At 36.9% G+C, this 22,337-nt stretch overlaps 1 protein-coding gene and 1 pseudogene across 8 annotated transcripts in view; one reads left to right on the top strand and one right to left on the bottom strand.

Annotated features, from left to right (window-relative positions):
* LOC120082424 (putative 3,4-dihydroxy-2-butanone kinase) overlaps positions 1–22,337 on the top strand; it is a 66,996-nt gene that overhangs the window by 9,442 nt on the left and 35,217 nt on the right. For all 8 annotated transcript variants that reach the window (XM_090316519.1, XM_039037586.2, XM_039037587.2 and 5 more), the window contains 4 exons: positions 10,467–10,538; positions 10,752–10,841; positions 14,597–14,770; positions 14,963–15,046. In XM_090316519.1, the coding sequence (XP_090172645.1) occupies positions 10,467–10,538; positions 10,752–10,841; positions 14,597–14,770; positions 14,963–15,046 (420 nt within the window). The remainder of the gene's footprint in view (positions 1–10,466; positions 10,539–10,751; positions 10,842–14,596; positions 14,771–14,962; positions 15,047–22,337) is intronic.
* LOC150034742 (uncharacterized) lies at positions 12,073–12,793 on the bottom strand (annotated as a pseudogene).

Below are 22,337 nucleotides of genomic sequence, written 5' to 3' on the forward strand. Positions count from 1 at the left end.
CAAAGAAGTTGGATGGGCTTTTGTGGAATCTTTTGGCAATTCAGGTGGAATTTCGACAATGTGGTATGGAAGTAAGATAACGGCTACTGAAATTCTCATGGGAGGATACTCTTTGTCTGTTAAATGCACGACTATTTGCAGAAAGTTTTGTTGGGTTACAAATGTCTATGGTTCAATTGATTATAAAAGAAGATTTATATGGCCAAAATTGTCCTCCCTCTTGGATTATTACTCAAAGCCATGGTGTATTGGTGGGGATTTCAATATTACTTGTTGGGCTTGTAGAAATTGGAGGAATAGAAATATTAATCTCCTTTTTCTCTTATTCAATATATGCAGATTGGGTCTTCTTATATAGAAGAAAGACCTTTTACAAATATGGAAAGAATAAAGACAATAAAGGAAAAAATAAACATAAAGACAATAAAGGAAAAAAATATTCATATACAAATATAGAAATTCCAACACTCCCCCTCAAGCTAGTTTGAAGATGTCTTCCATAGCCAGCTTGTCAATCAATCTGTCAAATTGTTTCATTGGAAGGCCTTTAGTTAGCACATCAACAATTTGCTTTGATGTAGGAAGATAAGGAATACATATTGTTCTAGCTTCGATTTTTTCTTTAATAAAATACTTATCAACCTTAATATGTTTGGTTCTATCGTGTAGAACTGGATTATGGACAATAGAAATTGCAGCTTTATTGTCACAATAAATCTGTATAGGCATAGTCAAATAAATCTTCAACTTTTCAAGTATCCTTTTGATTCATATGCTTTCATAAGTTCCATGAGCGAAGGCTCTAAACTCTACATTAGCACTACTTCTGGCCGCCACATTTTGTTTTTTTACTCCTCCAAGTAACCAAATTTCCTCCAATGAAGGAACAATAACCTGAGGTAGATCAGGCCTATCCTCTCTCCTCTCCCCTCCCCTCCCCCCCCGTCCCATCCTTCCCCTTCCGATATTCCTTGGGCAACCTTCCCTTCTTCCAACCAACATTCCTTCCACTAGAGTATACTATTCAAGTTACTCTCAATGGAAATCGAAAGCTGTAAGATAAATGGCTATCACTACTGTATTTGGACTGAGCAGAATCGTTTTTTCATTGAGGATATGGCAGCTTGTAGGGTTCTGTCCCTATCAAAAACACAACTGCTATGGATGGTAGAGGAGGCTTCTAAGCTAGCAGCAAACTTGAACAACAATTATTTCCTCAGTAAAGATAGAGGCTGCGATGGAGTCACAAGTTATCCAAGTTCAAGGATACATCAGGCTGGGTTTTGAGGTTTGTTATTTGGCCGTCAACCGGAGGTCGAAGCTTTCTTCACGTACCTGAAGGTCCAAAGCATCAAGGTTGGTTCTCTTCTTAAGAATGATTAAAAGTTTTTTTAAAAAAATTGAGGATCCTAGTCTGCTTTCAAAGAAAACTAAAGGTACAGTGTCAAGCCCTCAAGTCAAATTTGGTTCAATTTTTGCGGATGTGGTAAAAGGAAAAGAAGAGCTCAAGGGGATTATCTTAGAAACTTCTTCTAAATTGAACAGCAAACAGAGGAAGACCCCAAATACAAACCTCTCGAAACAGAGCAAGAAGGTCATCTGGGTTCAAAAGAATTCTGAAGTGCTTAAGGAAGATTTCAACAACCTATGGATTATCTCGAGATTATTTGTATTCAATGACTGGAAGGAAATATCAAAAGTTTTGAATCAGACCTTTCAATCGGAAGTCATTATTAACCCTTTATTTGCAGACAAAGCTCTCATCAAGTTAAGCCAAGGTTCTCTTGAAAAGCTGATTGATGAACCAGGCAAATGGCAATCAATCGGCCCCTTCCATTTACTCTCTGAAAAATGGAACAAACTCAAGCATGACAGACCTATGGTTATGGAAGGTTTTGGGGGATGGATTTCAATAAAAAATCTACCTTTGGATTATTGGAACAGAAACGTGTTTGAAGCCATTGGAGCCTACTTTGGAGGAATGGAAAAAATCGCTTTAGATACACTAAACCTCATCAACTGTGCTGAAGCAAGAATCAAGGTTGCTAGGAATCTATGTGGATTCATGCCAGTTACGATCGAAGTTAAAGATGAATCAAGAGGGAGTATATTCTTGAATTTGGGAGATATACAATGTTTAGATCCTCCCTCATTAGTTAAAGATGATTTATTTATACACAATTTCTCAAATCCGATTGATCTAGTCCGATTGAAGCAAGTGATGAAGGATGAAGGAGTCATGGTTAATGAGCTGGAAAATGAATGGTCATTCCTTGAAGATGAAGAGTCCAAACCAGAGTTTTCAAGAAACCCCTCTGTTTTTTTGAATAAGCAACAGATGCCTAGGAAGTTGAAAGGTCAGCCTGCATTATCAGACTTACATCTATCCAAAGAAACCGAAAAGTCCTCTTTTAAATTATTACAGAATGCAGACCAACCACCTCACAAGGATTTAATGCCTGGTTTGGTAGTGGAGAAGACACCCCTTGAAAAACCACGGAATTCGAAACATCACCCCCAAGTAGAAGCCACAATTTATTCAAAAGAAGCCGAAGAGTCACCTGTCTTAAAGTCAAAAGAAAAAGCGGCCGGTTCAAGTGCCTTTAGGCCCCTCTCTCCTAATTTGGGCAACGAAAAGTCCAGTGTAATTATGAACACTCCAACACATGTTTTTAATAAGGCAACAATTAATTTGAAGACTTTAGTCAGCCAACCTTTTGGATTTCAGCCTCCCACTATTCAGTTTATCTCTCCGGAAGTTGAAAAGACCCTGAAGAACTTGGTAGTTGATTCAGACGCATACACTGGTCGAAGCTCACACCTCCTCAAACCATTCCCCAAATACTTTGCAAGAAGAAGAAGATCCTCTGTTAAATCATGGTCTTTAATTGCAAACTCAGACCTTTTGGAAGATTGTTGCGCCAGGGTACAAATTCCATTTGCCAAGACAGAAAGGTCAGCAATTTCTTTTCCTAATTGTTCTTCTTCACTCACTCCTCAGTTGGTCAAAAATTTAGAACCTTCTTTCCCTTCCGTGCAAGGATCTCATTTTTCTGAGTCAAGAAGGCTTTCACAAGGCTTTGATGAAGTCTCAATAGTCAGTGTTAGCAGTGAAGAGTTGGATTTTGAGGAGCATGATCTCAAAATCAAGGATAATGAAGACCAAGACGAAGCTGTTATGAACTTGAGCCTTTTTTTCCAAAATGAAGAGGTACACGAGCCAGAGAATATAGCCCCCCCAACCTTTGATAACTTGCCTCAGGAGCTCAATTCCTTTTTGGAAATTTGTGATATTGTCCTCTCCTAATCAGGATTGGATTACTACCTCCTTTTCTTAGTTTCTGAACCAGAAATCTTAAATGAAGATCATCTCTTGGAACATTAGAGGCCTCGGCGATAAAACAAAAAGACTGGTTATAAAGAAACTCCTGAGAAAGATAAATCCGGATGTAGTTCTACTCCAAGAATAAAAAAAGGACAGCTTCGATCTTCCTTTCATAAAAAGTATATGGAGTTCCAAGGAGGTAGGCTGGGCATTTGTGGAATCACAAGGCAGATCAGGGGGCATCCTATCTTTGTGGGATGAAAGTAAGATTTCAGTTTTGGAGGTTATCAAGGCAGAATTCTCACTAACTCTAAAATGCAGCACCATCTGTAAGAAAGTTTGTTGGATCTCCAATGTATACGGACCAAACAGTCATAGGGAAATGAGAAATTTGTGGGCTGAATTAACATCATTAGTAGAAAATTGTGAAAGTGCTTGGTGCCTTGGCGGGGATTTTAGTTGTATCCGAAGAAGGCAAGAAAGATTTCCAATGGGAAGAGCAACTAGAGAAATCAGACAATTTAACAATTTCGTTAAAATGCAAATCTACTTGAAATTCCCATGTCAAAGGGAAGATTCTCTTGGTCACGAGAAGGAGAGACAACTTCAAGATCGCTCATCGACAGGTTCTTCATCACAAGTAATTGGGATGATCTTTTTGAAAACTCAAGAGTATCAAGGCAAGCAAGACCAATTTCTGACCACTTTCCTCTTTTATTTGAAGCTGGAGCTGTCGAATAGGGCCCCTTCCCTTTTAGATTTTGTAATAGTTGGCTACTTAATAAGGAGTGCTGCAAAATTATTGAACGATCTTTAAGTCTAGAAAATCAGCAATGGTGGGCTGGTTTTGTGTTCTTAAACAGATTAAGAAGATTGAAACAAGCCCTTAAAAGATGGCATTCGGAGAAAACCAAACAGCAAAAAGCTAATGAAGAGGCATTATTAGAAGAAATTTGAAGAAGAGATATGATAATAGAGTATCAAGAGGAACCTTCTCTTGAGGAAGATATAAGAATCTTCCTAAAAGCAGACTTAATTTCCCTTTACCAAACAGAGGAGAGAGATCTTATTCAAAAGAGAAAACTGAATTGGTTACAATTGGGATATGAAAATACAGCCTTTTTTCACCGTTTCCTTGCAGCCAAGAAAAGGAAAAACCTAATAACAGAATTAATCAATGATCAAGGGGAAGCTACAAAGACTTTCATAGAAATGGAAACCCTAATTATAGACTTTTATAGTAATCTCTACTCAAAAAGTCAAGGCTCACGATATATACCTCAGAATTTGAGCTGGCCAAGGGTCTCTTTAGATCAGAATATGGGGTTGGTTTCCAGATTTAATTTGGCAGAAATTAAGGAAGCAGTGAAGCTGTTGGGAAGAAACAAAGCTCCAGGACCGGATGGATTCACCATTGAATTTATCCTTAAATTCTGGGATCTATTAAAGGACAATCTAAAGAATATATTTGATGATTTTTACCACAATGGAAAGCTCAATTCTTGCATCAAAGAAAATTTTATTTGCCTAATCCAAAAGAAATCAGAGGCAGTTTTAGTAAAGGACTTCAGACCTATTAGCCTTTCTACTATAATCTATAAGATTATAGCCGAAGTCCTTGGAAAAAGACTCAAGAAAGTAATGCCTAGCCTTATAAGTCCAACTCAAAGTGCATTCATTGAAGGAAGACAAATCCTTGATCCGGTTCTAACAGCTAATGAGGCAGTGGAACACTATAGAAGTAAGAAGAAAAAGGGGTGAATTTTAAAGCTTGACCTTGAAAAAGCTTTTGATAGAATGGATTGGGATTTCATTGAAAAAGCCCTTAAAGAAAGGAACTTCCACCCCAAGTGGACTTCTTGGATTTTGGGTTGTATCTCCAAACCAATATTCTCCATCTTCATTAATGGAAGGCCAAAAGGAAGAATTAAAGCTACAAGGGGAATTAGACAAGGTGACCCCCTCTCTCCCTTCCTTTTTCTTTTGGTTAGTGACTTGCTTAGTGCATTGGTTGCCAGAATACAAAAAAAAGGTCTATTTGAAGGCTCTGTGGTTGGGAAATATAAGATTCAACTTTCCATTCTTTAGTTTGCTTATGATACTTTACTATTTTGTAAGTATGACGATGACATGTTAGATAATCTTAAAAGATCTATTACTTTATTTGAGTGGTGCTCAGGGCAGAAAGTTAATTGGGAAAAATCTGCCATTTGTGGGATAAATATTGAAGATTCACAGCTGAGGGCAGTAGCTTCAAGGCTGAATTGTCAACTAGCACACCTTCCTTTTTTATATTTGGGTCTCCCTCTTGGGGGGCATCCAAAGAAATTGATGTTTTGGCAGTCGGTCATTGATAAAGTTCACAAAAAACTCGACAAATGGAGAAGATACAACTTATCAAGAGGTGGAAGAGCTACCTTGTGCAATTCAGTCCTTTACAACCTCCCAACCTACTACATGTCCTCTTTTTTGATGCCTAAAAAAGTGATTTCAGCCATTGAAAGGATTATCAAAATTTTTTTTGGGAAGGCTTTAAAGGGGGTAAGCTAAATCATCTAGCTAAGTGGGAGCTTGTCTCAAAGAAACAAGTAGTTGGGGGCCTCCAAGTCCGAGCTTAAAAGCTAAAAACGTGGCTTTACTAGCCAAATGGGGCTGGAGGTTTATAAAAGAGCAACCCTCCTTGTGGAGTCAAGTTATTACAAGTATCCATGGTAGCAACCAATTTGGTTGGCACACTTTTGGCAAGGTTCATTGCAGTCTTCGAAGCTCGTGGATTAGTATTTCAAGATCTTGGTTGAATTTGAGAATTTGGCAGCTTTTAAGTTGGGAAATGGAACCAGAATTGCATTTTGGCAAGACCCTTGGATGGATTCTGTTCATCTAAAAGACAGTTTCCCTTCCCTTTTTGGCTTAACAACACTTCCCAATGGCTCTGTTTCACAATTTTGGGATTATCATACTTCCTCTTGGATACTCAATTTCTGAAGAGCCCTAAAAGATAATGAGATTCTAGAGTTCCAATCCTTACTAGCATTCTTGGTTAAGCAAAAATTATTCAATAGGGAAGACACTCGTATTTGGTCCCTTGAGAATAATGACTCTCAGTTAAATCACTAGTTAATCACCTTTTTGTGACCACCCCATTTTCAGCCAGTCTTCAAAAGTGCCTTTGGAAGTCCAACAGCCCTAGGTGAGTTAATATAACAGTTTGGATAATGCTTTTTGGAACATTAAATTGTTCCTCAGTGCTGCAAAAAAAGCTGCCTTTCTACTCTATCTCCCCCAATTGGTGTGTCCTTTGTAAATCAGCTGAAGAAGACCTTCAACACCTATTCTTTGACTGCTGTTTTGCCATCAATTGCTGGAAAAATTTCCTTAATTGTTTCAACACCTCTTGGGTCTTCGATATTTCATTTAGCAGCAATGTGCAACAATTACTTTTTGGTCCCATTCTAAAGAAATACTCCAATTTACTATGGATTAATGGGGGGTGAAAGCAGTGCCGGTTGAAATCGGGTTTGAAAGAAACCAAAGAGTGTTCAATGGGAAAGAAACTCCTTGGTTTGCTCGTTTTGAGGCGGCAAAACTCAACGCCTCTCTTTGGTGCTCCCTTTCTAAATGCTTTGAAGCCTATTCTTTGCAAGACATAAGCTTAAATTGGCAGACGTTCTTTCATATGGAAGATTAACTGAAGCTCCGATGATAGTGACAACTTTTCTTTTCTTAATGTTCTTAACTGTCCTAATTTCCTTGATGTACTATAGGTCTTGGTAGTTTAGTTCTTTGCAACTTCAATTTGGGAAGTTTTCCTTGTATTGTCTCATTAGAATACTCTTTTGTTAGCCTTTGTCGGCTTTTCTTCTTTGATGGATATGATGAGGGTGCTAAGGGGGTGTCAACCTAGTTGAGATGCCTGGGTGCGCCTACTGATACTTTGGTTTCTTGTTCGGTTCTTTGTGTAGCCTTTATTCTCAAAGTACTCATCTCTTGTACTAAATTTTACTGATTAATAAAGGTTGTTTCCTATTAAAAAAAATAACCTAAGGTAGATCTTCTATCTGTAGTACTTCCAACCCAATCTGCGTCAATATAGACTTCTATTTGGAAGTGATTATTCATTTTGAATAGAATACCTTTTCCAGGAGACCCTTTCAAATATCTCAAAATTCTGTAGGCCGCTTCAAAATGAGTCGGTCCAGGAGCATGCATAAACTGACTAACCATGCTCACAGCCAATGCAATATCATGACGTGTATGAGACAGATAGATTAGTCTACTAACAAGCCTCTGATATCGTTCCTTGTCTTTTATTTCTTCTGCTTTTGCTGCCATAAGCTTTATATTAGGTTCAATAGGAGTTTCTACAACCTTGCATCCAAGCAAGTCCGTTTCTTTAAGTAAGTCAAGGACATACTTTCTTTGGTTAACAAAGATCCCCTTTTTGATCTTGCAAATTCTATTCCTAGGAAATATTTCAACGTTTCCAAGTCCTTAATTTGAAATTCACAAGCCAACTTTTTCTTGAGATCAGCTAAGCCTGCTTCATCATCACCCGTGAGAATAATATCATCTACATAAACAATCAAAATTGAGATTTTATTATTCTCTGAATGTTTATAAAATAATGTATGATCTGCTTGACTTTGAAGAAATCCATAACTGGACATAATTTTTCCAAAATGCTCAAACCAAGCTTTTGGAAACTGTTTAAGAACATAGAGAGGTTTTTTTAATTTGCAAATTTTACTACAGCCAATCTCCTTCTCAGAACCTGGTGGTAAGCTCATAAAGTCCTCTTTCTTAAGTTCACCATTCAGAAAAGTATTTTTTACATCAAGTTGGTAAAGTGACCAATATAAATTGACTTCAAGAGACCGAAGCGCTGTAGTAGCGCTGAAGCCCTATGAAAGAACTCTAATAGAGTTAATTTTTGCAACATGGGCAAATGTTTCCTTGTAATAGAGTGAATCCTTTAGCTACTAGTCTGGCCTTGTATGTTTCAACACTACCATCAGCATGACACTTTATGGTAAACACCTATTTACACTCCACCAGTTTCTTATTCTTAGGTAATTCTACTATTTCCCAAGTTCCATTTTGTTTTAAGAGCATTCATCTCCATAACTGCTAATTTCCAATTTGGATCATCTAAAGCTTCATGTCTATTCTTTGGGACAAACAAGTCATCAATCCTGGATGTGAATGATCTATGACTATTTGACAATTTTTGATATGACATAAAGTTTGCAATAGGATGTTTGGTACAATTGCGAATACCTTTTCTAAGGGCAATGGGAACATCGAGATCAGACACTATTGAAAAGTACTTTGAGTAGTTGAAGGAGTAGGGACAGAAGAAGAATTAACATCGAGATCAGACACTATTGGAAAAGTACTTTTAGTAGTTGAAGGAGTAGGAATAGGAGTAGGGATAGAACGTAGTCTTTATGCGAACAGGGTTGGCAGTTGGGGGTTCTCACGAAAAAGATGAAAAGTTTCTTTCTTCTTTTCTTTGATACCATGTAGAAATTGGAGGAATAGAAATATTAATCTCCTTTTTCTCTTATTCAATATGTGCAGATTAGGTCTTCTTATATAGGAGAAAGACCTTTTACAAATATGGAAAGAATAAAGACAATAAACGAAAAAAAACATAAAGACAGTAGAGGAAAAAATATTCATATACAAATATAGAAATTCCAATAGAGCTCATGAACATTTTCCTATGGGAAGAGTAACTAAAGGTAGGAGGAAATTCAACAAATTTATTGAAGCATCGAATTTAATGGAAGTGCCCCTAGCTAATGGTCGCTATACTTGATCCCGTGAAGGCATCACGATCTCTCGATCACTAATTGATAGATTCTTTGTCTCTAAAGAGTGGGATGAAGTGTTTGATAATTCGAGAGTATCTAGGCGGCAAGTATGCACCTTCTTAGATCATTTTCCATTACCACTTGAGGTCAAAACAATGTTTTGGGAACCCTCGCTATTTCGTTTTTGTAATAGTTAGGCTGCTAAACAAGGAGTGTTACCGAGTTTGGATAATGATTTTTGGGTTTTTGAATTGTTCCTTGGTCATGCAATGGAAGCTTCCCTCGCATTGTTTATCTCCCACTATTTGTCCGCTTTGTTTGGCAGAAAATGAAGACATGCAACACCTATATTTTGAATTTGACTATGTTCAACAGTGTTGGTGGTGGTGGTTCTCTATTTTCAACCTTGTTTGAGTATTTGAAAGAAACCTGATTGGTCCTGAAAGAAACATGTTAAATGAATCCTGATTGGTCTGACTATGAAGTATGGCCCCAGTTGATTTGGGATAATGCGGTTATAGCTTTGCTTGCTGAAGTTTGGTTTGAAAGAAACCAAAGGGTCTTTCTCGATAAATCTTTTGCTTGGTTGGGTTGTTACGAGATTGCTCGGATGAAGCCTTCTTCTTGGTGCACTCTCTTCAAGCCTTTTGAAGATTTTTCCATTCAAGATCTATGTCTAAATTGGAGAGCTTTCATTTTTCCAGCATAATGTTGTTTTTTGTTGAGTTGTATTGTCTCTTTTTGGATTGCCTCATCTACTACATTGATAGTTTGTTTGTATTAGGATTTGATGAGGGTGCTATGAGGTGTCAACATAGTTGAGATGTCTGGGTGTACCTATTGATCCAAGTAGGGCCTTTTTGTTTCCTTGGTTCTCTACTTTATACTTTGAGCATTGGTTCTAGAGCCTTTTTGTTTCCTTGGTTCTTTATCTTTTACTTCGAGAATTAGTCTCATTTATTATATCAATGAAGAGGCTTGTTTCCGTTTAAAAGAAAAAACTTCTTCTTGTGCTCCAATCCGAGCACTTTGCTGATTATTCAGTTCAGGATTTTATCTTAATTAGAATGCTCTAATGTTTTCGTTGTAATTCAATATTGTTTGTCTATTTTTTTGCTTATTGTTCACGGATTATCGTAACTTTAAGTATTAGTCTCATTTCATTATATCAATGAAAATTTCGTTTCCTTTAGAAAAAAAAAAAAAAAAGAATGATAAAAATTATTTTTTCATCTCGTGCTCTAACTCAGTAACCTTGTTGCATAATTGTTGTTAACATTTTCTTTGCAGTTTAATGAGAAGTGCTTTGATATAAATGTTCACAGAATTATACTGGTGATCGTTTAAATTTTGGGTTGGCTGCTGAGCAAGCAAAATCGGAAGGATTTAAAGTAGAGGTAACTTTTCTTATTTTTCTTCTTGTCAATTAAGAGTGTAAAAGTAGTAATAGAATTAAAATTTACCATTTATTTTAGAAAACTTAGTAATGTAACTTTTAGTAACCATTTAAAATTTTTAGAAAACTTAGTGATGTAACTTTTAGTAACCATTTAAAATTTTTATCTTGTTCCAAAAAGAAACAAGTAACTATTTTTTGTTTAACTTGGAAGACTGTTATTGTTGGGGATGATTGTGCTTTGCCTCCACCTCGGGGTATAGCTGGTCGAAGAGGATTGGCTGGGACTGTACTTGTTCACAAGGTTGGTGCTCTCTCTCTCTCTTTGTTCATGCATGCATATTTGTGTGTGAGTGTATGTGTGACTTTTCATTTCCCATCCCTAAAAAATCACTTTGTTGCTGACTTCTTGTGTGGGTTGGGAGCTTTTGTTCCTTTTCATTTGGGTTTCGTTGTCCTTTTACTAATAGGGAAATGAGTGAGGTGGCCTCTTTTTTTTCTTTGCTTGAGGGTCACTCTTTTAGGCGTGGGAGAAAGGATGTGAGGGTGTGGAAACTAGTGTTTTTAAATGACCAAGGCGCACTAAGGCGCAATGGTCCCCTGGAGCCTAGGTGTAAGGCGCACAAAAAAACGCGGATTTTTTTCCCCATGAGGCGCACTATATATATATATATATATACATACGCAATCAAAACATAGATGGATAAAAATGGGACTTAAAGAAGAATATACAAAAAATAAAAGATAGATAAAATTTAAATGTTAGTCATTCAACACTAACTTACCTTACACAAAAAAAAAAAAAAAGAAACAACACAAAACAATCGATTAAACTCATCTTCACTAAATAGTTCCTCATCTTCATTCTCTCCATCATTCGACTTAACCCATCTGTATCTTCTTTGTCGGTCTCAGAGTCATCCAAATTAACTTGCGTGGAGGTGGGTGTGTGGAAGATGAAGATGAACATGAAGCATTAGTCTTAGACTTAGATCTTGAGGTTGTACCAACTCTAGAATAATAGGCAAGTTCTTTTGCTCTAGCAGCTCTTCAAACGTCGCCCCATGTTAAAGAATCATCGTCGAAAACAAGATCATCCTCCTCTGAATCGTCATCCATTCGTCCAATCAACCACTCATTACTATCATCAATCTCTTTTAAAAAAATGGGGTAAATGATGTCTTGAATGTTATTTCTATGCTTTAGTGCTCTATTATATTTTATGAATACTAAATCATTCAAACGACTTTGAACAAGTCTATTTCGTTTCTTGTATGAAGCTGCAAGTATACATAGCAAAAGTTTCATTGTTAACTTCAATTACGTTCACGTCCAGATGCACTACAAATAACAGTAGATAATTAGTCTGTTAAAAAACACTTTAATTACGTTCACATCCAGAGGCACTACAAGTGAGACCTACGTTTGCAATTTTGGAGTTGATTGTTCAAAATCATCCCCCATTGCACTATAGGTACAAAACTATATTAAGAACTTTCAATTCAAAATGATAATTCGATGTGTTAATCAAAGACTTAAAATTTACTTGGAGACATTTTGCCCCTCTGTCAAATTGCTAAAGACTATTCAAATAGTCTTTTAGCTTTCTTGTATTTGGTTAGCTCTCCAAATATCTTGTCTTGGATGTCCAAAGAAGCAACCAATGTACAACCCATTAAGAATTCCATCATCAGCTTGAATATTAGGATTCGAATAATAGAATTCTAGGTTTAAATAATATCCTGCTACATGCAAAGGACAATGCAATTGAAGCTCCCATCTTCGATCAATGATTGTAAAAATATCCTTGTACTTCTCTTCCTTACCATTGAAGGATTTGTTGCTTGCCTCTATCCATAGCCTCATAAATATATCCGACTTCTTCTCGCCATCCACCAACCTAAGTACTCGCACTAAAGGGCTTGATACTTTAAGGGAAAACACGATTGTATTCCAAAAAGTTGTCAACAAAATTGTTTGAACAACTTGTTTCCCTTGTTGCTCCTTGCTCCATTTGCTGCTTTTCCATTCATTTGAAGTAAAGATCTTTCTCAAATTGTTTTTTTTTTGATTATGTATACTTGATAACGTGATGCAAGCTATAGCCAAGCGAGTCTTAGCTGGTCTAACCAACTCCTTTTGGTTAGTAAACCGTCTCATCATGTCTAACAATTTAGGACGAACATAAATGAAATTGCAAATCTCCATGCTTCTCTCACTACTCCACTCCAAATCCGCACCTTCGTCTTCTCCCATTCACGTGTGGTGGTGTGGATTTCGTCTTCTCCTTAGCTGCGGTTTGCCTTCTCCAATGAGGATCTGGGAAGGACAACCCCTGGGCAATAGCCCAAAATATCATCTTGTTTGACTTGAGATCGTCCATCCTCACGTTAGAAAATCTTTATCCATAGCCTGGAGCTTCGTGTCATAAGCAAATCAAGGAAGCACCTTTGGGTATTTTGTTCTTAAGTTTGGGCATTTGTCTCCGAATATCTCCAATCGAGTCAATTTGCTTGGGTATTCTTCCAATTTGGTCAGTAGCATCTGCACTCTAGCAGTAGGGTTCATCACCAAACCAAATCCATTACTATCGCTTGGTAGCATTATCCAATTGCTAATCTCCATGCTTCTTTTCAGTGTTTTGCGAATATGTGGGATCTTGTATATATTCTCCAACATCAAGTCCAAGCAATGAGCGGCACATGGAGACCAAATTAATTGTGGTTGTTTTGCTTCTAACAACCTCCCTATTGACATAGTAAAATAAGAACATATTTAGGCTTCTTCAATATGCTAACTGGAAGCATAACTGTAAGACTGACAAATTTAAAAAAGAGTTAGTACTTTGCATTCTTACCTGCCATAACATTTGCTGAGGCATTATGAGTAACAACTTGAACAACATTGGCTTCTCCAATGCGCTCTACAAAATTGTTGAGTAAATCAAACATTTTATTTCCATCCTTCACATTAGATGAAGCATCTATAGATTCAATAAACATGGTGCCTTCAGGATTTATATAAAAAGTTAATTAATGTCCTATTTCTTCTATCTGTCCATCCATCAATTATAATCGTGCATCCAACCTTGGCCCACTCTTCTTTATAGTTCATCAACTCATTTGTAGCTTCCTCTTTCTCTCTCTCCTCCCTTTTCAACCTTCCCACCAATCCATACCCTTCGTTGCTCTGGTGACATCTTAGACCCATCTTCCATCCTCTCGACGTAGCCTCCATATTAATCAAAAGTTCTCTCATACAAGAGGGGGACTCTCTATTTATAGAGAATTAGAAGAATCCTAAAAGGATAACTAAAAAGAAACTAAAAACTAATTGGGTAACTAAAATGTAATTAATCAAGGATTAACCAAGATTAATTTGAATTTATCAAACTATCCCTCAATCATATTACATCACTTTCTTAATGAAAGCCATTGTTTTTATTAAAAAAAAAAAAAGTGCGTTATGTGTATATTTATAGATATTTCAAGTGATTTAGATTTTTGTTTGGAATGATTTCCATGCAGGTTAATGCTAGCAAGATTTAGAGTTAGTTTTCAATTCAGTTTAAATATTTCATATTTATAGATATTTCAAGTGATTTAGATTTTTGTTTGGAATGATTTCCATGCAGGTTAATGCTAGCAAGATTTAGAGTTAGTTTTCAATTCAGTTTAAATATCTTGGTTAAACAGCCTAAGCAGAGATATGAAATTTTCTACCTTTCGGCGTCTATTGTCTAAACTCACTTCCCAAGAGCAGTACCATCTACCGATGAGGAAAATACAAGCATCACTCTTAGTTTTGGGGATATTATGGCCATGGATTTCCTTGTGTATCAAGTCTGCCTAGTTGGAGGCTAACCCTCTGCCCAGTCTTCAGGAGATACTTTGCACTTTTTTGTTCCATAATTCCATTATTAATGGTGTTAGATTGTGTTAGAATCTCAATAATTATATTAAGGACTGAACATATTATTTCACTGCTTCATGAGCATACAGACAGGAACAACTACATCTTTTGCTTACGTTATTTTTCCATGGATTGTTTTGAGGAAAGGTTGCTGGAGCGGCTGCTGCTGCGGGGCTTTCTCTTTTAGATGTTGCCACAGAAGCAAAACATGCGGCTGAAATGATAGGAACGATGGGAGTTGCATTGTCCGTTTGCACACTGCCTGGCCAGGTCACATCAGATCGTCTGGGCCCAGGGAAAATGGAACTCGGTCTTGGAATTGTAGGTTATTATTTGAGTTATCACATCTTTACAACTAAAGCACTTCTTGGAGTCCTTTTTATAATCCTAAGCCTTGTGGGGATCTCTCATCTCCCCTTCTTTTGTATGAGCCACCCCGTTTACTCAATATAACAGAACTATGATTCCTTGTCTGGTGATTATTCCATTTACTTGAGTTCGCTCTTGTTTCAGCATGGTGAACCTGGTGCTGCTGTGGCTGACCTTCAGCCAGTTGACGTGATAGTATCTCATGTTCTCAAACAAATATTATCACCGGTATGCTGGTAGTTTGGTCCCAATTTTCTGAACCTTTGCACATGTTGCTTGTTAAATGCCAAGATTTTTCTTGGTGCTCGATTGTGTCTGGCTATCAAAATCTGAAGCAATCATTTGATGGTGTACACGTGTTTAAATAGGAATGAATCATGGTGTATCAAGTTGGGAGAGTTTTTGAATTTTGAATAATATATCAATTAATCCGTTAAGGAGCTAATGGTTTAGCTTGAATACTAAACCATTATAACATTCTAAACAAGCAAAAGTTACCACACAGTAACTAAATAAAAGAACTTAAAGAACCGTTGAGTTCTAAACCAATACTTAAAGAAAGGACAACAAACTGATTCTAACTAACAAGTTACATCAAATTCCCTCCATGCAAGAGAATAAAACTTGTCCTTGAGTTGAGTAGCAATGAAAAATAAGCCAGGTGCAAAACATTCGGAGATATTGGCTACGTTGAACACTGGACTAATGTGTAAATCAGAGGCAACTCTATCTTATAAGCATTATCGCCATAACTCTTCAAGTCTGAAAAAGGACCAAGCTTCTGGCACTTTAGCCTGTTGTACGTTCCAACTGGAAAACGAGCTTTCTTGAGATGAACCATGATTAAATCTCCTTCTTTCAATTCCTTGAAACATTGGCACTCATCAACTTTGGTTTTTAACATGGCAGTCATTCTCCAAATGCTCCGAAACTTCCTTGTAATACTTAGCCACACATTCGGTCATTGTCTCTGCTTCAGTACTAAGATCAACCGAAAAAGGAAGATTAGCAAGATCAATATGTGTAAAACCGACATGCAGTAATATTAATTGTTGTAGATGTTTCTATTAAGCATGAAGTTTGTCTTGTGGTACATTAGAAGTCTTGGAGATAAATCAAAATGATTGGCTCTCAAAAAGTTTCTTCAGAATCTTCATCCGGATTTGGTCTTATTTCAGACAACTAAGGAGGAGTTTGATATAATGTTTATAAAATCTTTGCGGAGCTCAAAGGAAATTGTTTGGTCCTTTGTTGAATCCCTTGGAAATTTAGGAGGAATGACGAAAGTCGGGTGATGAAAAATTCTATATTTTTTCAAGGGTTTTTGGTAGGAAAGAAAAGAAAGATTTTGATCACTGAGTCGATGACTAATCAAGGGATTTCTATCAATTCGTTTTGGGGGCATTAAAGCTGAAGTTTTGGTGTTTTTTCCTCTCTATATTTGCAACGTCTGAGATTTCAATCCATTCCTTTAACTGTTAGATGGTCTCAAGTTTCTAATACTCAAAATGATACGCTCACAACGCAGTTTTCTTCTATTTTTTTTAAACAAGAAACAATCCTCTTCATTAAGATAATGAAATGAGACTAATGCTCAAAATACAATATGACTGGTAAACTGAGGATCGGCAGACGCACCCAGACATCTCGACTAGGTTGATACCTCCTTAGAGCCATAAGAAACTAGTACAAATCCATTAGGCTCGAGGAACATGTCAGCCAAAAGTGACACAAGCAAATACAAGGGAAAGTAAAACTTACAAGAGTTCTTGAAAGATCAATACAATAATAGACCTGAATCCTTTCCAAAACAACACAATACTTTAACAACCCATAACCAAAAACAAAACAAAATAAAAAAATAGTAGATCTCGAGAATTAATGCATTTGTCTTCAAACTCCTAGCTATCCATGTGGATGAAAGCACGCCAATTCAAGCTTATATCTTGTATGGAGTATGCTGCAAAGGACTTTGAGAGAGAGCACCACAATGAAGCATTAAGCCGCGCTGACTCAGAATGAACAAACGAGTTTCCTTGTCATGCAACACTCTTTGGTTTCTTTCAAACCATAATTCAACAAGTACCGCTTGCACTGAATTATTCGACAAAAGATTTTGAATTTTCTTTAAATTTGGCCTTACTAGAATTTGCCGCACATTCTCTCCGAAGTCATCACCAAAAACCTAGCAAATATGAAAACACTCGAAGAGGGATCTCCAACAGTTACTGGCATAGATGCAATCAAAGAATAAATGTTGAAGAACCTCTCCCTCAGCTTTATAAAGCACACCAATTAAGAGATAAACTGTGAGGCAGTTTCTTTTGTAAAACAGAAGAGCAATTGAGCAGCCCAAACAGCATGATCCAAATAGTAATATTCACTCTCCGAGGACTCTTGGATTTCCATAAAGCTTTATTTAAACTATTTTCAAGAGGGGAATCCAAAGAAAGGTGCCTAACTATTGATTCAAATGAAAAAGAACCATTAGCTCAAGAGACCACGAACGAATATCTTGGCAATCCCTTACCTTCTTCTTAGAGATTGCTCAACAAATTTTGGAACTCGATAATCTCTTCTTTTAAAAGTCTTCTGAAAGTGATGAACCAAGAGGAAGTGGAATGGTTCCAATTATACTCAATAGTTTTAGAGTGAATAATGATCTTATTCAATTAATCAGGCTGAAGATACATATATATACAGACAACTAAGAAACCCTAATCTAGGAGATATAAAATTACAATAAAGGACAACTAATTATAATTACAATATAAATATATATTATCACACTTCCCCTCAAGCTGGAGCAAATATGTCAATCATGCCTAGCTTGTTGCACATATAGCTTATTCTTGTTCCGTTTACTGGTTTAGTAAGGATATCTCCCAATTATTCTCCAGTCTTCACATATCTTGTAGATATCAACCCTTGTATTTTCTCGTGAATAAAATTACAGTCAATTCAATATATTTAGTTTGTTCATGAAATACTGGGTTGGATGCAATATGGAGAGCAACTTGATTATCACACCATAGTTTAGCTGGCACAGTAACATTGAAGCCCATCTCAGACAAAAGTTGATGTATCCACACTATTTCACACACAGATTGTGCCATAGTTCTATATTCTGACTCAACACTCAAACGAGAAACTACATTCTATTTCTTACTTTTCCATGATACCAAGTTTCTTTCTACAAAAGCACGATATCCAGAGGTCGATCTTCTATCTTCTCGAGATCCAACCCAATTAGCATCTGAAAAACATACAACCCTTGTATGACCATGATCTTTATATAAGATCCCACATCCAGGTGCAACTTTTAGATAACATAGGATTTGTTCAACGGCAGCTTAATGATCCACAGTCGGGGAAAGACATAAACTGACTCACAATACTCACAAAATAACCAATGTCAAGTCGTGTCATTGTTAAATAGTTCAACTTTCCAACTAATCTTCTATATCTTTCAGGATCTTTAAACAATTCTCCTTTCTTAGCAAGTTGCAAATTTGGTATCATTGGAGTACTATATGGTTTGCCTTCTAGTTTACCTGTTTCAGACAACAAATCAAGTACGCATTTTCGTTGGGATAGTACCTTTCTTGCTTCGCATTACTTCAATACCCAAGAAATACTTCAATGGCGCCAAATCTTTGGTATGAAATTGACCCTGGAGAAAAGTCTTGAGAGAAGATATACTTGATACATCATTTCCCGTGATAACGATATCATCAGCATATACAACAAGCAAAGTAATACCATTGTCATATCGTCGATAGAAAACAGAATGATCAAACGTACTTTTCTTCATACCTAAACATTTGAGTGCTTGACCAAACTTACCAAATCATGCACACAGACTTTGTTTTAGTCCATACAAAGATTTTCGAAGGTGAGACACACCTTATCATTCTCCCCCTAAGCAACAAACCCAGATAGTTGCTCCATATAGACTTCCTCTTGAAGATCACCATGTAGAAAAACATTCTTAATGTCAAGTTGATGCAAAGGCCAATTGTGAGTAGCAACCATGGATATAAATAATCGAATGGAAGTTAATTTAGCAACAAGAGAAAATGTATCAGAATAATCAGTTCCATAGATTTGGACATAACCTTTGGCAACAAGACGAGCATTCAACCAAGCCACTATTTCATTGGGATTGACCTTTATAGCGAACACCCATTTACACCCAATAGACTTCTTTCCAGCCGGACGCGAAACGAGGTTCCAAGTACAATTATCATCCAAAGCAGTCATCTCCTCAATCGTTACACTATGCCACCCGGGATGAAATAAAGCTTCATTAACAGAGTTAGGGATAGAGGTGGAATCAAGAGATATAATAAATGAATAAGTGGGAGAAGACAACTGGTTATATGTAACAAACGGAGAAATAGGATAAGTACAAGTGCGTTTACCTTTTCGAAGGGCAATGGGAAGATCATCACTCGGTCTCGGATCAGATGTCGAAGAAGCCAGTGGTGGAGGACATGGGTCTGAAGGTGGCTGTGGAGGATGTCTGGAGTAGACTCGAGTAACCGAAGGGTTAGAAGGAAGAGACACAGAGGAAGGTGGAGGAGAGGATGATGTAGAAGATGTAATCTCATAGATAAAAAGATCTTCATCCTCCCTCTGACACGGACTCGACGGTGATGGACTAAAGGGTATATCTTTGAAAAATGTAACATTAGGAGATACGAGAAACCTGTTTAGAGTAGGACAAGAACAACGATAGCCCTTTTGAACATGTGAATAGCCTAAGAAAATGCATTTCAAAGATTTCGAATCTAATTTGATTCAATTTGGATGAATATCCCGAACAAAACGAACACAACCAAAGATCTTAGGAGCAACAGGAAACAAAGATTTAAGAGTACGATAAGGAATCTCTCCATTGAGGTTAGAGGAAGACATTTCATTAATCAAGAAGCAAGTAGTAGACAGAACATCAGCCAAAATTGCTTTGGAACATGCATTTGAAAGGATAAGACGCGGGCTGTTTAAGGAGGTGTCTGTTCTTTCTTTTCAGCAACTCCATTTTGAGATGGAGTATCTGCGCAAGAGGATTGATGAATGATGCCATGACCACATAAGTAAGATCCAAGTACATGAGAGAAATATTCACTAGCATTATCAGTTTGCAAGGTTTTGATGGAGACATTAAATTGATTTCGAATTTCGGCATGAAAAGCACAAAAATAAGACAATAACTCAGAACGATTTTTCATTAAGTATAACCAAGTCACATGAGAATAATCATCAACAAAAGTAATAAAGTAACGAAAACCTGTTTGGGACATGACTGGACAAGGACCCCAAATATCATAATGGACTAACTCAAAAGGAGCACTAGCTCGCTTATGAACTTTAGGACTAGAACTAAGACGATGAAATGTAGAAAACTGACACGAATCACAATGCAAAGACAATAAGGAACGGAATTTTGGATAAAGTTTCTTCAACACGAACAACAATGGATGACCCAAACGACAGTGGACTTCAAACAGGGATGTAACTCTAGAACATGCCACAACTTTCGGTATTTGATGGTAAAAAATGTAAAGACCCTTCGACTCATGGCTTCTACCAATAATCTTCCTCGTCATACGATCCTGAAACAAGCAATAACTAGAAAAAAATGGGACAAAACAATTAAGGTCACGAGTAAGCTGGCTAATAAAAATTAAATTAAAAGACAATTGAGACAAATGTAATATAGAGGACGAAGAAAGTGATGAAGTGAGAGAAATGGTGTCGGATCCAAGAACAGAGGAGGTTGATCCATCTACCAAAGTGACAGACGGGGATGAGACAGGAGACAAAAGCATAGAAAATAAGTTAGAATTACCTGTTATATGAACAGTGGCATCGGAGCTATAACCCATTTGATAGATGATGTAAGAAGACATTTCGTATTGCCTGTCTTGGCAATGGTGGAATAAGATTTGATGAAGAAGATGCCTGCAAGGATTTTTGGGATACTTGAAATTTAGCAAAGTCGTCGGCAGAGATGGCAACTAACTTCTCAGCCATATCATTGGTGGAAGCTATCTGAGCATGTTGAGATCGTTAAGACTTATACAACAACTTTCGACAATCACGTTTCATATGTCCTAGCTTACGACAATAGTGACGAACGATCTCCTGAGAATCTGATCTTCGATTATCATATTTAGGCTTCTGAAAATTGTTAGTCATCTCTAAAGTACCGCGAGAGTTATTATTGTTCTTACTTGTAAGAGTACTGTTAGGTTGAGAAACAGACGAATTGGATTGAGAACTCTTAATACGAAGAACACGATTGACGGCTTCGTCTAATGACGAAATTCCAGAATCAGAAAGAATCTTTGTTTTAGCCATTCCAAACTCAGGTAAAAGTCCATTAAAAAATATCATAACAATAATCTTTTCTCGCTGAGCTTGTTGAACTTTGGTATTAGAACTAAACGACAATAGTAAAGCAAGTTCAGTAGTTGTCTTCTTAAGTATCATAAAGTAACTTGTAAAAGATTCTGCTTTCTGTTCAGTTCAAAATAATCGACATTCAGACATCAAATATTCTATGAACGTGTTCTTTTCCCGAGTAGAAATTCTAAGAATTCTAAGAGTTCTTTCACAGAATCACAATGATCTATGAAACCAACAACCTCATTTTCAATAGAATTCTTAATCTGAAGATAAAGTTGAGCGTCATCACGAAGGAAAGTCTTTTTCTTTTCATCTTTTGGTGGCTCTTCAGTCACATGATCATCCATATCTGTACTAAGGAAATAAAATTGAATCGTCCGACGTCAATCATAGTAATTCGATCCATTTAACTTATGTTCAATTATCTTTGATGCTAGGAGAATTACATTAGATACTACCATATGCTTCACTTCATCCATTCTGAGCTAATAAACAGTTTGTAGATCTCACGAGCAGAAAGAACAAACTAGAATCGAAATCAAAGGTGAACCAAAAGAACAAAACAACTCCAAATTGAACAAAACAGCAAACCCTAAGCACAAAAGGGTATTTTTTTTCAAATAACTCACAACCGAGTAGATTTTAGTGGAACCAAATGCACAAAACAATCTAAAAAGATGAGTCGAGAAGAACCCAACTGACGGAACGTGGAGAAGTTGTCCCATGCGTTCCCACGCGCCAGCGCATGGCAACGGAGTATAATTAGAGTGGTGGCGCGTGAGCTTCACGCGCAGACGTTTCCGGCGATCGACAACGGTAGACTTGATCGAACGGTGATGACGCTTCTTCTGGGATAGGTGGTGTAGACAAACGGTCACTCAAACTTGATGAATCAACTCAAACCCTAACCTTGTGAGAAGCGTAAACCCTAATGTAGCCGTCGAACGAAAATTCTAAACCCTAGTCTACTCTGATACCATGTACTCAATAGTTTTAGAGAGAATAATGATCTTATTCAATTAATCAGGTTGAAGATACTCATATATATGGATAACTAAGAAACCTTAATCTAGGAGATATAAAATTACAATAAAGGACAATTAAT

Source organism: Benincasa hispida, chromosome 8, assembly GCF_027475165.1.
Source record: "Benincasa hispida cultivar pf3 chromosome 8, pf3_genome.v1.1, whole genome shotgun sequence".
NCBI lineage: Eukaryota > Viridiplantae > Streptophyta > Magnoliopsida > Cucurbitales > Cucurbitaceae > Benincasa > Benincasa hispida.